The sequence below is a fragment of the Euwallacea fornicatus genome, chromosome 5 (genome assembly GCF_040115645.1).
Source record: "Euwallacea fornicatus isolate EFF26 chromosome 5, ASM4011564v1, whole genome shotgun sequence".
Taxonomy (NCBI): Eukaryota; Metazoa; Arthropoda; class Insecta; order Coleoptera; family Curculionidae; genus Euwallacea; species Euwallacea fornicatus.
In genome coordinates, this window is record NC_089545.1 from 2,873,688 (window position 1) to 2,887,239 (window position 13,552).

The 13,552-nt window shown below is 41.8% G+C and overlaps 1 protein-coding gene across 2 annotated transcripts in view; it reads right to left on the reverse strand.

Annotated features, from left to right (window-relative positions):
• Positions 1-2,178: 2,178 nt before the first annotated feature.
• The window catches only part of uif (sushi, von Willebrand factor type A, EGF and pentraxin domain-containing protein uif), a 40,480-nt gene continuing 29,106 nt past the window's right edge, over positions 2,179-13,552 (reverse strand). Inside the window, exons 20-46 of one of the 2 annotated variants that reach the window (XM_066282900.1) lie at positions 13,268-13,506; positions 13,000-13,213; positions 12,725-12,942; positions 12,420-12,672; positions 12,166-12,365; positions 11,854-12,019; positions 11,672-11,802; positions 11,440-11,618; positions 11,219-11,384; positions 10,036-10,768; positions 9,696-9,980; positions 8,281-8,526; positions 8,061-8,226; positions 7,707-7,958; positions 7,441-7,652; positions 7,066-7,382; positions 6,663-6,888; positions 6,480-6,603; positions 6,254-6,415; positions 5,970-6,038; positions 5,671-5,861; positions 5,171-5,344; positions 4,676-4,907; positions 3,964-4,195; positions 3,507-3,856; positions 2,956-3,284; positions 2,179-2,898 (exon numbers count right to left, since the gene is read on the reverse strand). In XM_066282900.1, coding sequence (XP_066138997.1) covers positions 2,864-2,898; positions 2,956-3,284; positions 3,507-3,856; positions 3,964-4,195; positions 4,676-4,907; positions 5,171-5,344; positions 5,671-5,861; positions 5,970-6,038; positions 6,254-6,415; positions 6,480-6,603; positions 6,663-6,888; positions 7,066-7,382; positions 7,441-7,652; positions 7,707-7,958; positions 8,061-8,226; positions 8,281-8,526; positions 9,696-9,980; positions 10,036-10,768; positions 11,219-11,384; positions 11,440-11,618; positions 11,672-11,802; positions 11,854-12,019; positions 12,166-12,365; positions 12,420-12,672; positions 12,725-12,942; positions 13,000-13,213; positions 13,268-13,506 — 6,101 coding nt within the window. In that variant the 3' untranslated portion in view covers positions 2,179-2,863. The remainder of the gene's footprint in view (positions 2,899-2,955; positions 3,285-3,506; positions 3,857-3,963; positions 4,196-4,675; positions 4,908-5,170; positions 5,345-5,670; positions 5,862-5,969; positions 6,039-6,253; positions 6,416-6,479; positions 6,604-6,662; positions 6,889-7,065; positions 7,383-7,440; positions 7,653-7,706; positions 7,959-8,060; positions 8,227-8,280; positions 8,527-9,695; positions 9,981-10,035; positions 10,769-11,218; positions 11,385-11,439; positions 11,619-11,671; positions 11,803-11,853; positions 12,020-12,165; positions 12,366-12,419; positions 12,673-12,724; positions 12,943-12,999; positions 13,214-13,267; positions 13,507-13,552) is intronic. The other variant, XM_066282902.1, reaches the window with a different exon arrangement.

Below are 13,552 nucleotides of genomic sequence, written 5' to 3' on the forward strand. Positions count from 1 at the left end.
TTTAGGAAGCTAAAACATATGCTAAATTTCGCTAATAGGTCTTTTACTCTGGTACCCACGATGGCAAACCCTGTGCGGGATGAGGGGCAGTGAGTCCCGACACGAGCTAAAAAAAGCACTCCCAAGACGGGTGGTAGCACATGAAAGTATTATATTGTTCTGTGATAACCGTATAAACCCTGAATTATTAAAGGGTTTTTGATTGACTTCTACTAAGAAGTTCTGTGTGTAAGAACAGTGGCAAATAGCAGGTATGTCGTTCGTCTAGGCTCATTGTTTACTAATGATAATATACACTTTGTGTATAATTGTGTGTTGATGGCCATAATTTGGTATTATTGAAATCCTCTGCACTTGCCTGTCGATCAGGGTGCCGGCGTCGTTCCTTCGGGTGTCGTGTCTTGTAACTTGGAGGTGTTACATGCGACCTGAATGACACGGATAGGTTGGGGATGACCAGAAAGGTAATCCCCTACTGTTCCCGTTGGGATTCTACCTGTTGACCACAGGTGTGAGTCCGGGGGAGCCTATACTTATTTTAAGGGGGCACTAGCTAGTTGTCGAAGGCGTTTTTATTTCTATACGTAAACGTTTGGAATTGATGTGAGGTATTAGGGCAAGGACATCTAACATACCTAAGCAAGGTAGTCACGGTTAGAGTAGGGGGCCACTTAACCCCCGGTGAGTACACTTTAATTTGTTTTGTCTTGCAGTGCAGTAATTGTGAAATATACTTTTCATGTGTTACTCATACCTGACGGGATGCCATGCTGCTGTGGACGAAAATGCATTGTGATGACCCATAGTAAGACTAATTCCTACAAGGTAACCAAACCTGACCAGGTATCAAAAATTGCGAACAAGAATCGAATTTTACAATGGAGTTAATACATTTATTTTGCTCAAAAAATTGAGCTTAAAAAAACTGAATCTGTAGACGTGTAGTACCAATTGAAACGTGATTTCACGCAAGAGTTGTAAGAAATACTTCTGAGTAGTACTCATCTCGAATTTTAGTTAAGTACCTCAAAAACTCTTAGAGGTATAAAGAATCAGTATCGAAATTAACACGTGTGCTGTTTTACCAAAACTCGTTCAAAAATTAAATTAATAAAATCAAATGTTACTTACATTTATAGAGATATCACCAGTTAAAGCGGAAGCATAGAGATTGTGCAAGCGAAGTAATCGCAAAAGGTTTAATATGCATCCGATAAAGACCAACGAAATGGGATGAGTCAGTCTGGCCGGTGTCTCCATCTCGATGCTTAGATTAGGATCGATTTCGTAGCGATGAATAATTTTTAAAATATTAAACTGAGTGATTAAATGGAGAAAAATGATTAATCCATCACTAGAACTTATATTAGTAAAAATTCTGAAATGGTGAGTAATTAGGAACACTTAAACAAAGGGCTGATGTTCTTTTCCCCTTTAAAATACTCTATTAAGGAAGCAACAAGCTGCTTACACCTGCTATTTAACTGCTTTGGTTTACCGAAAAACACTAACAATAAACGTCAAGTAAATTCACACTGGTTGGTGTTCTTAAAAGAACAGTTTGTGGTGAACAAATCACCAGTAAAACGGGAACTGTAATGGAATGCGGCGAAAGAGTGACAGGTATTTAAGTAAGTACAACAGTCACAACAAAAGTAAAATGGCGGAATGGGAAAGGCGTAGATCGCAAACCGACGAACATAAGACAAATTTGGCGACGCCGCGTCTTGTAGCCAACATTGCTGTTAACATTTCTATTATTTACCTTTATGTTAAGTTCAAATATTTTAGTAAACCTTAAGAGATAGCTCACTCTTGGGTCGAAGAATTACTTCTAGTTCATCCACATAATTATTGTTTATCTAGAGGTGAATTGCTCGTTGAAAAATTTTCGCATTTTTTGAACGTTAGGGTTGGCAGTAAAATTACGTAGTTTATGACGTGCACCTGTTTTTGTACTAGACGACCTACACACGTTAGTTTTTGTACGAAATGTCATCTTTTGGATGCATTTACTCGGTACAAACAGCGATAATGGACAAATAAAATTCAGTCTTCATAGTATCATCGTTTCTAAGGCGAATCCAATACAGTTTTTCGTGTCCATGTCCCTGTTCCAAACACGGTTTCATAAGGCTGTTAGTACGATTTCCGCATACTTTCATTAAATAAAAACCATTTAATATTAAATCATTTTTATTTCCATTTACACAATATAGAATTTGTTCAGTCATGCATTTAAATTATAACAAAATAAGAGTCGATCCTTTCTTTTCCATTCAATGGAGTTCCAGTCATACTTATTCCCACGATTTTATAATAATAAAATAACGTTTAGCACTTTATTACATGTATAGAAATAAAAAAAAAACAATAACTTTCCCTAAAAGTCTCTTGAGTATATAAGTCATTTGATCGCGCTGTATATCCAAGTATGTATACAAATACCGGGCGGTAAAAAAGGTACAGAAACCTAATAAATACTATATTACTTTAACAACTTATACTATGATGTATTTCTGTAATTAGATTAGTGAAGAGTAAAAGTACTTTTTACAGAGTTACCTCGGAGATTATGTGGTACCAGTATTTTATGTGACAAACGACGGTAATTGCCCTCAGTTCCACTGTATGAGAAGAAATTACAGGTATTCGCGAAAATCTCGAAGTTAGTATATGAAATTTCCTCTCGGTGGCTTTGTAGTGAAATTTACTTGTTTTCACTCTAAGGCCACGACTGCTTGAACTGCGGCACCCATCTTCATACTACATGTAACTAGTCCTAAGTGTATACTACGACTAAAGTGGTGCTTCGCTTGAGCATTTTTCATGTCTATGACCAGATTTTATTTGTAAATTTTCCTTACTGACCGGCTTCGCTGTCGCTATCGCTCTTTTCTGTAACGTAACATTTACGATAGACAAATCCTTCTACTCAACTTGCAGGTTCTTTACCTTTTTTGCCGGGATAGGCGTGCCTCTTAAGCCTATCGTACAAGTCGTCCTTGGTGCCATATAAACTGGCGTTGCTCCTTGCCAAACTATTCATCTTTCCCCCGTTAATGCCATTGTGCAAACTTTCCTTCATATAAGTTTCATTGTAAAAGTTGGGCATTTCCCAGCCATCCTCCTCATCATCATAATAGTGAGCATATGTTGAGTGGTGGGAGGGAGCGATGGATTCTGCATACGGGGTTGGAGCTCCATAGTAGAAGTTCACTTGGGAGCCATTGGCATCTGTTGCTGGGGTGAGGAGTTTCTTTGGTTCTTTACGTCGGTTGGCCCTGTAAGAAAGACGGAAGAACTGAAGAAGAAATACCCACAGAAATGCAGGGAAAACCACCCTGTTTATGGGGGACGAGATACAAGAGAGAGGTTTAATTTTTACTAAATTTGCAACCTCTCGTAACACGTATTAGACGCAGACGGATTTATCACACATTTTCTATTTTTTGAGATATACAAATTGCATTTCCAATGCTCAATCACCATGTCTCGATACTAACCTTGCGCAAATCATCCATATCAGCAATACAATGAAAATGATGAGTATCACAGAAGCAGCAATGCCACCAGCGATATATGCGAACTCTGATTTCTCGCTGCAATGTTTCCCTGTGAAACTGCCGATGCATCTGCAAGATGGGGCCCCAGTAACGTCCTTGACGCAGGTTCCCTCGTTCTCGCAGTACCCATCGCAGACGTCCGTACAGTGCTTTCCGGTACCATTAAAGCCAGGTTTGCATTCGCACTTGAAGTCGCTGGTTTCTGGGATGAGTAGACAGTACGCGTTCTGATCACAATGCATTTCTTGACCATTCATTTCGCATGGGTTCGTACATTCAGACTTGGATTTCTGTACAAAAAAATATGAATTGATGCAATTAAAAACTGCTTGAAAAATTTCTGATGGAGAAATTTTTGGGGTTAAACTAGGGAAGATTTGTATCTAGAGCTACTTACAGAAGCAGAACTCTTCGTGCTTGTGTTTGGTGGACAAGGAATGCAAGTAGTTTGTTGTGTTTCCGGCTGGTAGAACCCTCGTTTGCAAGGAATGCAGCTGTTCAATGTGCCGTTCAAATAAGTACCAGCCGAGCACACTGGTAACGAACAGTCTTCGATTGTTGTTGAGCCTGGTTTCGGGGTAGTTCTGCCAATGGGACATCCTATGCAAGCGGCTTGGATGCCCTGGGTTCTGGAACATGAACGGGCGCTCTAGTATAAGTCCATCAGGATTGCTGATAATTTTATGTGAAATAGTATTTTTTTGCAAACTGCAAAGTTTAATTCAGGTTAGAAGAAGACGACTCTAGAAACCATCTGGAGGTAGCACGTCGAGTAAAGAGACGGATATATGATGAAGAGGAGTGATATTTTGAGGGTAAAAATGGATGAGGGAGAAGAGTTTTGAATTTCCCCCAAGTAATGCCTGCCGACAGTTTTGGGGGTTCAGATTAAAGAGAGGGAAGGAGTTTAGGCCGTCGGTACCCCAAGGGATGCCAACGCGATATGTAGGCAAACAAAACCGTCTTAGAGCGAAGAGTACAGATTCTTTAATCCTTTATAAGCGGAAAAGAAGAGGTACGTTCTCCGAAGGTGACGGGCTTTTTTGCTCAAAATATCAATGCTGCAGCTAAAAACATTCATAGCTATAAGACAGTCGAATCGGACCAACCTGTAGGATCCTCGAGGACAAGGTTCACAGCGTCCATCTTGAGCAAGTTGTTGACCACTGCCGCATTCATCTCGGCATTCCTTGATAGACACAGCTTCATTGGTTCTGGTCGTTTTACCTAATCCGCAAATTTGACAAGAGAAAGATCCTTCTTCGGATTGATAGAATCCGTGGCCGCAGGATCTGCAAAGACCAGCGTCGTGGTCATAGAATTTTCCAGCAGGACACCGTTCTGAAAGAAATACAGAACGATTTGAAGTTAGAATTAACGCCAGCTTTTCTAGGAGAAATACGAAAATTCTCAGAAATTTTCAAGCAAACATCAAGGGTCCAATGAGAGTGATATTTTTAAAGATGGAAATTGAAAGTTGCTTGAGGAAGATCATAGATTTCTGACGTGATTTAAGTTTTGAATTTCAGATAGATTTGGCTTGATTTGAAATTGAATCTCTTCACTTCTTTTCCATTTCTGCGATTTAGTGTCAGTGCACGTACCTTTACAATCTGCAGCAGTTCTAGCTCCAGGTCCAACTGTAACCCCCGGTCTTCCTGCGATGATTGGACATTCGATGCACTGGGACTGTCCAGCTTCGCTTTGATATGACCCTTGAGGACACGACGAGCAGGACTTGGTATCTTTATTGTAGAAGCTGCCAATCGCACAGGGTACTATAGGAAGATTAATTATGTATCAAAAAGTCTGAATTTATATAAATTAAAGGACATTTGTGGATGTAAAGGTGAAATAAATTTTATAATATTCGGATGGAGTGAAGAAAATAGAGTTTTGAACACCTCTATACTGTGTCAAAATGTGGTGATGTATCTGGGAATGAAAATCTGGTGGTGATTAATTAGGAAAAACCGAGTACTAGAGAGACATCGAATCTCCCTATTGCTGAATTGCTCTAGGAGATGCAACTTTTTTCGGTCTTGCATTGTAATTTTTAATCTTTCTGAAATGATTTTGAACACCCTGTATATTTTATACGTACCGCAATCAGGTGCTACGACTACTTGTCCGGGAGGACACGCGTAGTCCGATTCCAATCGCAATGACGATGGATCGGGGACAGTGTTGGGTAAAATATCTCTGACATCGAATTGATCTTCTTCCAGAATTAACTTCTGCAGCAAATCTTTCACACTTGAGCGTTCATTGGTGTTGGAGTTCAGTACCGGATCACTATAAAATATTTAGTACTGCTTATTGAATATTGACTTAACCAATGTGAAGAAGCGAAGCAAGCTTAAATCCAGAGGAGGTGCATGCAATAGAAATATGAGTGCTTACTTCAACGCCGGGAAAGCGATTTCAATGTTGTACGTATCGCTCGTGGATTCTCTTCCCTGCCTGTCTTGTCTATAAGAAAGAGAGGACATGCTGTTCTACATACATTCAACTACTCTCTACTAAACTAAACTAATAATCACTAAATTAAAACTAAAGTTTTAGGGGATGGTTAATGTCTATATAAGCAATTCGCTGAAAACTAAACAAATCGCTTTGAAACTAACGAGTAAGATTCATTCTTGCTATGATAACACAAAAAAGTTCGTCTATCAAGAAATTCTTACTTTTCGACTGGAACATGGGCCTCGATGACGTAGGTGCTCTCATCTTCTTCATCTGAAGTTTGCCTGACCTGTCTTCTAGCTCTGTGATCACACTTAACGTCGATGTTGAGCTCCTTACACTCCCTGGTGCCTTCTACTGAGAACGAACAGAAGTTCCAGTCTCTGTAACAAGTTTTTAATCAATAATAAAGTTAATTATCATCGAGGCACTGAAGTAAGTTTTTACCTGTTGAGAGTATTAACTGCATTCCTTACTCTTTGCCTAAGCACACCTTGTCCGGCTTCGTTACACAGAACGGAGCTGGGGAACAGCATGTTTATCCTAAAGACTCTTTGAGCAGGTTTGGAAGCTGCAAAGAGAAAATGGGGTCATTGGTTTGCCAAAATGGTCATATTTGCGATATCTTACAAGAACAAGCGGGGTAAACCAGTGGCAAATTAGAATCGCTGCTGGGCCTCCAGAAGCCCTCAGCACCGCATGTGTAGAACTTCGGAATTTCTTGCGAGAATTTTAGACCAGAGTTGCAGCCGATTTCGCAGACTTTGAATTGCCCGCCTGCACCCCAATCTTTGCAGGTTTGATACCCTCCGATAGGATCAGGGAGTTCAGGGCAAAATTCTGATAATACCGACACCTGGAGAAAATAAAAATTTGTCTCAAAGTTGCATTTATTTCAATATTGAATATATTTGAACTTGTTTGGACCGGTTGGTATATTTCAAGTCCGTAAATTTTTCCCATTCATTTGAATCATTATTTCTGGACCACCCAGTACATAAAATGACGATACATTAAGACTGACCCAACTTACTTTGAATGTACACGTGACTGTATTGCCAGCTTCGTCACTCGCCACATAAGCGATTTGATAGATGCCCCATAATAAGGTCTGTCCAGGCCTGTGTCCACTTTTTTCCTGAACGGTTGTAACGGCGATATTGTCGCTGAAATGAGGTTCATCCCAAGCAACCAACGCCGAACCATTTTTGGTGATAATCCACAAATCTCCCGGACAATATTCCACTTTCGGAGGTGTTTTGTCCACCTGCAGATCTTGGCATTTAGGTCCACTGTACCCTGGCGGACAGTTTCTCTGTCCGCAATGAGAGGGAACTACTCTTTCCACTCCTATTGCAATTTTCGTAAAGTCTTTTATTTGTTACTAAAGTAAGACGTGAAAAAATACCTCCTAAGGTGTCTTCGTATCCAGCCCAAGTTAAGATCAGTCCTCTGTAGAGCACCGGTTCAGTTCTACAGTCTCTCACTTGTTTTTGAACTTCAGTAGTTATATCCAAAGCTCTGTTCCAAATCTGGACTTTTGTTAAGTGCCCTTGGAAGCCACTTTCCGTGTAAGCTTTGGGATTTCCGGATTGTGGCCGGCCCAAAGTGACCCAAGCACTGAACAAGTTTCAAGATTAGGTGAGACATACATAAAAAAGTGGAATACATTACTGTTCCGGTAACTTCCTTCCACCGCCATAACCGTCTATCTTGCTGGCGATTAGGCCTTCGGTGACGAGCTTCAGCTCTCCCCCATTTTCTCCATCCCATACTATAGCGATATGGTGCCATTGGGCGTCATTGATTGTGGTATAATCTCGATAGCTGAGGTAGACATCTTGCAAGTCTGGGAATATGGAGACTTGCACTCCATTGGAGTGAGCTTGGATGATTGGTCGGCGATTAGTTGGCACGTATTTGGAGCTGAAGAAGAATTCATATGAAGTTACAGGTCTGAACTTAACACTTTTAGTCGCCCCACATCGAACGCTGAAGAAATCTAAATTATAGTTTCAGTTTACCTACCTGACGCTGTATAGTGTGAAGAAAATGCCATTCTCGTCTTTTTGCGTGAATTGAACCCACATGGCGATGGTCAGACTTTTGGAGGAAGTTGTATAAAATGGTATGACTTGAGAGGCAGAGCTGCGGGTAGGGTCGCTGAAGTACAGATCATAATCCACAGAAATTGCTGCAAATTCAGATAAATATACTGCGACTCTTCCTAAAATGCCTTATCACTTACTTTTCCTGCAGTCCTCTCCAGTTAGATTAAATGGACATTGGCAGTAGAATTTTCCAGTTAAATCAATACACGTAGCACTGGGTGGGCAGGAGTTCTCTTTGCAGTTGATGATGTCTTCCTCGCAGTACTTTCCGGTATATCCTGGAGGGCAGGCACAGTTGAAGCCGAACATGTTGTTAGTGCAAGTAGCGCCGTTTTTGCACGCATTAGCTTGACAGGCATCGTACTCGTATTGGCAGCCAATTCCTAAGAGATAAATTCAAACTTTTTAAGTAAAATATCTACTTATGTGACCAATTAGAGATTCTCCAATATGCGATCAACTACCCCAAATAATTTGTATTCTTTAATGAGTCACATGCCTGAACCCGCTGCTCCGCTCCAGGCAGTGGAATTTACAGTTTCATTTACCCAGTGATTAGAACAGAAGAAAGTTTTTGAGAAGAACGATGTACTACCTAGTTGGTTCTAATTTTCTTCCCCCCAACGACGTCTTACACGTAATTATTTAGTAATGGTTGTCTGATGAGGGCAATTAGGACGAAACCGGAAAGTATCTCACCTGGAATTCGCGTGTTCACTAATAGATTGTGCAATACTGGGGTAAATTCTCCTGCGCCAATCAACGAAATTACTGGGATTTCCTAGATTTCAAGTCTTTGAATGATCGATGAAGACTCCTCTCTGAGTGTAGGATCACGGTTAAAGGGAATTTAGATGAGCTTTTCAGGATGAAAATAAATAATGAAATACCGGAATGATTGTGGCTGGAGTCCCCGAAATGAGGATACAAAGGTTGGAATATGAGCAAGCCGATATATTAGGAAAATGAGCAAATTTGTAACTTGTTTAACTTAACCCATGACGGGCAGAAGGTGACGGTTTTTATGTGCAGTTATTATCCAAATGTTCTTTATGTACCATTCTTTTCCACGTTTCGGTTGAGGACATGAATAATTACTCGTGAACGGTAAGTGATGAGGAAACAAGGTTTGAGCAGCAATATGAAAATTAAAATAACAGCAATTTCCTTTTCTTGTGATTTTTTTATCGTTCAGGAAAATTAGAAATAATCTTTAATGAAGCTCATTATCAAACAAAACATTAACGACGTAGAGTGCTGGTGGATGGCATATTACGGGATCTTGCCGCGCTCTGTCTCGTACAGTCTTACTCATCACCCTAATTGAAACTCCCAAGTGAGCTAAGAGTAGACGCTCCTCCTTTACACTTAAGACTCCTTAAAGCTATTGAGTTATTCGAAAATCGTACTTTTATAAGGAGATAACTTATATCACCTTTTATTCGAATCATTTTAAATCCGAACTTAAATCCCGAATCCTTTCAACGTCTGTCTTCCGCTATCGTTATCGTCTACGTCGAGTGTTAATTTTATCGACCGAAGAGGAACTTACCCGTAAAGCCCTCACTGCAAGAGCAATTTAAACCGGAGCCGAAGTCCTTGCATTTACCACCATGCATGCAAGGGTTTCCAATGCACCTTTCTGGGGCAGTTTCGCATTGTTTCCCATCAGTTCCAGAAGGACAGACGCAGAAATAGTCTTGGAACAAATTGATACATTTGGCATCGTTCTGGCACGGTGTAACTTGACAGCTTCCTATATCAGTTTCGCAGTTTCGGCCTGTCCATCCTGGTGGGCAGTTGCACTTATATGCTCCGACCTCGTCTCTGCAGGAGCCTGCGGCAAGAAAGACTTCTATCCACACTGAGCTACAGTCGGAACTGATACCTACCTCCGTTCAGGCAGGGATCGCTCTCGCAATCATCAATGTTTTCTTCGCAAGCTTTTCCAGTATAACCCTCTTTGCACATGCAATAGTACTTGTTGTCAAAATCGACACATTTTTCAGTTCCCACGGGGTTGCAAGGATCGCTGAGACACTCGTCGATTTCCGCCTCACATTGAAGCCCCACGTATCCAGGTCGACATTTGCAACTGAAGCCATCAACTAGATCAGTGCAAGTAGCCCCGTTTTGGCATGGCTTTGACGAGCAGAAATCGATGGAGTGTTGACATCTTTTTCCAGTAAAACCAGCTTCACAGGTGCAGGTGAAATCGTCCACCAGATCAGTGCAATGGCCCCCGTTATCGCAAGGGTTCGCTTGGCAGTCGTTGATATTGACTTCGCAGCTCTCTCCGGTCCATCCAGGCTGGCAAACGCACTCGTGGTAGAACAACTTGTCCACGCACATTCCATTTTTACAGGGATTTTTGCTGCACATGTCAATCTTGTTTTCGCATCTTTTGCCATTGAAACCCGAAGGACAGGCACAGCTGAAGTCGTTTACAAGATCTGTGCAGTTCGCTCCTAGGAGACAAGGTTTCTCTGTACAATCGTCCACGTTGATGTCGCAAGTCTGACCCTCCCAGCCTGGTAGACAGTCGCACATAAATCTACCTTGTTCGAGGGCTGTGCAGGTTGCCCCGTTGTTGCAAGGATTGCCGTTTGCTGAGCAGGGGTCGATCTAAATAACGAAAATTAAATTGATTATGCCAGATTACACCGTTTTCTACTAGCAAAATTGGTGTCCGCAATGTGTAGCTTTGTGTAACGAGTGAGAGTTTGAAGGTCGAGCGGAGCGAGACCTCGAGAAATGAGGCAAGTTATACATGACATATAGGTTGCTCCTGAATATCATGTACATACCAAGTGGAGTGACTCTTTGGCTTATTTCATGACTAAAAGTTCATATAAATACAGGTTAGCAAACGCTTCGTTACCTATCTACAGGGTGTTCAAATTTCAAAAAATTTTCAGCTTTTTCTTTTGGTCATGAAATGAGCTAAAGAATGACCCCTTCCGTGTGTACGTGATATTTAGGAGTACCCTGTATTGCGGGAGCTCCATTCGTCTCCTAAATCCTTACTCGTCACGAAAAACAGCAACCTTAGTTCTAACTAGACCAAAAACTTACTGTTATGTCGCAATCCAGGCCTGTGTATCCTGATCTGCAAAGACAAGTATGGTTCTTGTATCCAGGCTCGTCTTTGCACATTGCCCTGGCCGGACAGGTATCGTTTGTACAATCTGATCGCTCTTCTTGGCAGTTTATGCCTGAATAGCCTGGAGGACATTGGCACCTAACCAGAAGAATGTTTCAAACTTTTTTGCTTCATAGTAACACATCAGACAAACCTGTAGCCTTGAGGAAGATCAATGCAAGTCCCACTATTGTAACAAGGCTGAGATGCGCATTCATCGATGTCGATCTCACATCTACGTCCTGAGAATCCTGCAGGACAGAAGCATTGAATGCCGTGCCCCATTGGAACACACAAACCTCCATGCTGGCAGGAATTCTCGCTACATTGTATCTAAACAAATATACGGTTATATAGGTTCAAGTGAACTTACAAGATGAACTTACTTGACGACATTCGTCTCTGCCCTTCGATCCCGGTCCCTCAGTTTTCATATTTGTTGGGCATTCGTTGCAGAATGTTTGGCCGGGGATGGATTGGTAAAAGTCTTTGGGACATAGCGAACAGACAGCCAATCCTAAAAAGTTTCGGTTAAAACCCAGTTCTATGTGTGTAACGAGATAGGTACCTGTAGGTGAATATTGTCCAGGGCTGCACTTGGGCTTGCAAAGTTCTTGATTGGCAGCAGCAGGTTGGTAAGTAAAAGTATTTGCAGGGCATGCCTGGCAGTCCTTGAAGCCTCCTGTGGGAGGTTCGCCCGAGAAGCTGTTTCGTGGGCACTCCAGGCAAGGCACCTACAAAATATATGTAATATGCAGACGTGCTTACCTGTAATGCTACGTTTGCGTAGAATTTACGACAAACAGATAAATAAATAGAATAAAAAATGCTGATGACGCACTTTCGGAATTTTGTATATCATAAAATTACAGAATCTTACCATTCCTGTGGGGGAATATGTGCCGTATCCGCACACTGGCACACAATCATGAACAGTCTTGCTGCCTTCTTCACGGGTATAAGTCCCTTGAGGACATCTCACGCAGGAACCTTGTCTGTCCCTATTCTGGTAAAAACCTCTTGGGCAATAGGTGCATTGTTTCTGGTTCAATCCCGCATAAGTTCCCGCAGGACAATGCACTAGAAAACAAGTACTCCCAAAAACTGTTTCTTTGAGGGAAGAACGTTACATACAGCATCTAGGCACATCGTTGGTGTCCATATTCAGTACCTCGCCAACGTTGCATGTAAATCCTCTATTGGTGTCGGACTTTAAGGCTTTCAATGGGGGACATTGGTTCCCTATGGCTGATACATTCAACAAAGGCTCTACCACAGCATTTGCGTAGGGTACTGATAGATCGAACATCAAGTTCAAGGTACTGCCGCACAAGTCGTACAGCTGGGGTTGGCGGATCAATGGCAAAATGTCGATAATGTAGTCCACCTAAAAAGCCGCATTAAGCGATTGAATTATAAAGGGAAGGAGTCAGACTCACTTTAACCATATTGTCGTCCACTAAATGGGCGACCGCGTTAATAATGGACACGTTCATTTTCACATTTACAGCAGAACAACGCTCGGATAAGACCTGATTTAGGTTGTTGTAGTATTGAGACAATAACTCAGTGTACTGCTTCAAACAAGAAATTGCCACTGCCCCATTAGCCCGGTAGTTCATCATGGCAGTGAAGTGATAATCCGCCTGCTGAGTATCTATAAATCAACCCCGGACATTGGTTCGGTTATGGTACTTCACGCTTCACAAACTACCTTCAGAAACACAGTCGGGCACCACACCAGCTGGCCTCCAAGGGGTGTTTCTATCGCAAGTGAAAGTCTTCACAGGCTCACCATCCGTGAACCTATATCCAGGGTTGCATGTGGCAATGCACTGCAATCCCCGGTCTTCGGGAAGGCAATTGATTGCCCCATTTGCGGGATGATTTAGTTCCCAATCAACACAAGGAGTGGCTTGAATTGATACCTTAAAGATTTTCATTGAAAATAGATCGGGATGTGGGGGGTTGGAATAACCTACTTGGTAATGGCAAGAAGCTTTGTTTCCATACTTGTCTGCGGCTATAACGGTGACGTTCTCGAAAGCTCCAATGGCGATTGTGGCCCTCTCGGGGACGAATGTCAGAAGAACTTCTCCGGAGGCATCAGTGGCATTTATTCTTGCTCTTGTTTCATTGAAGTTTACAGGGTAGCTATCCTGGCGGTCTACTAGTTCTATCACGTAGCTTGGAGGGCAGCTGAGTTGCGGTGGTGTGTTGTCTAAAATGAGAAGCTGAGATAACTACTACGTAATGGTAGGCAGATC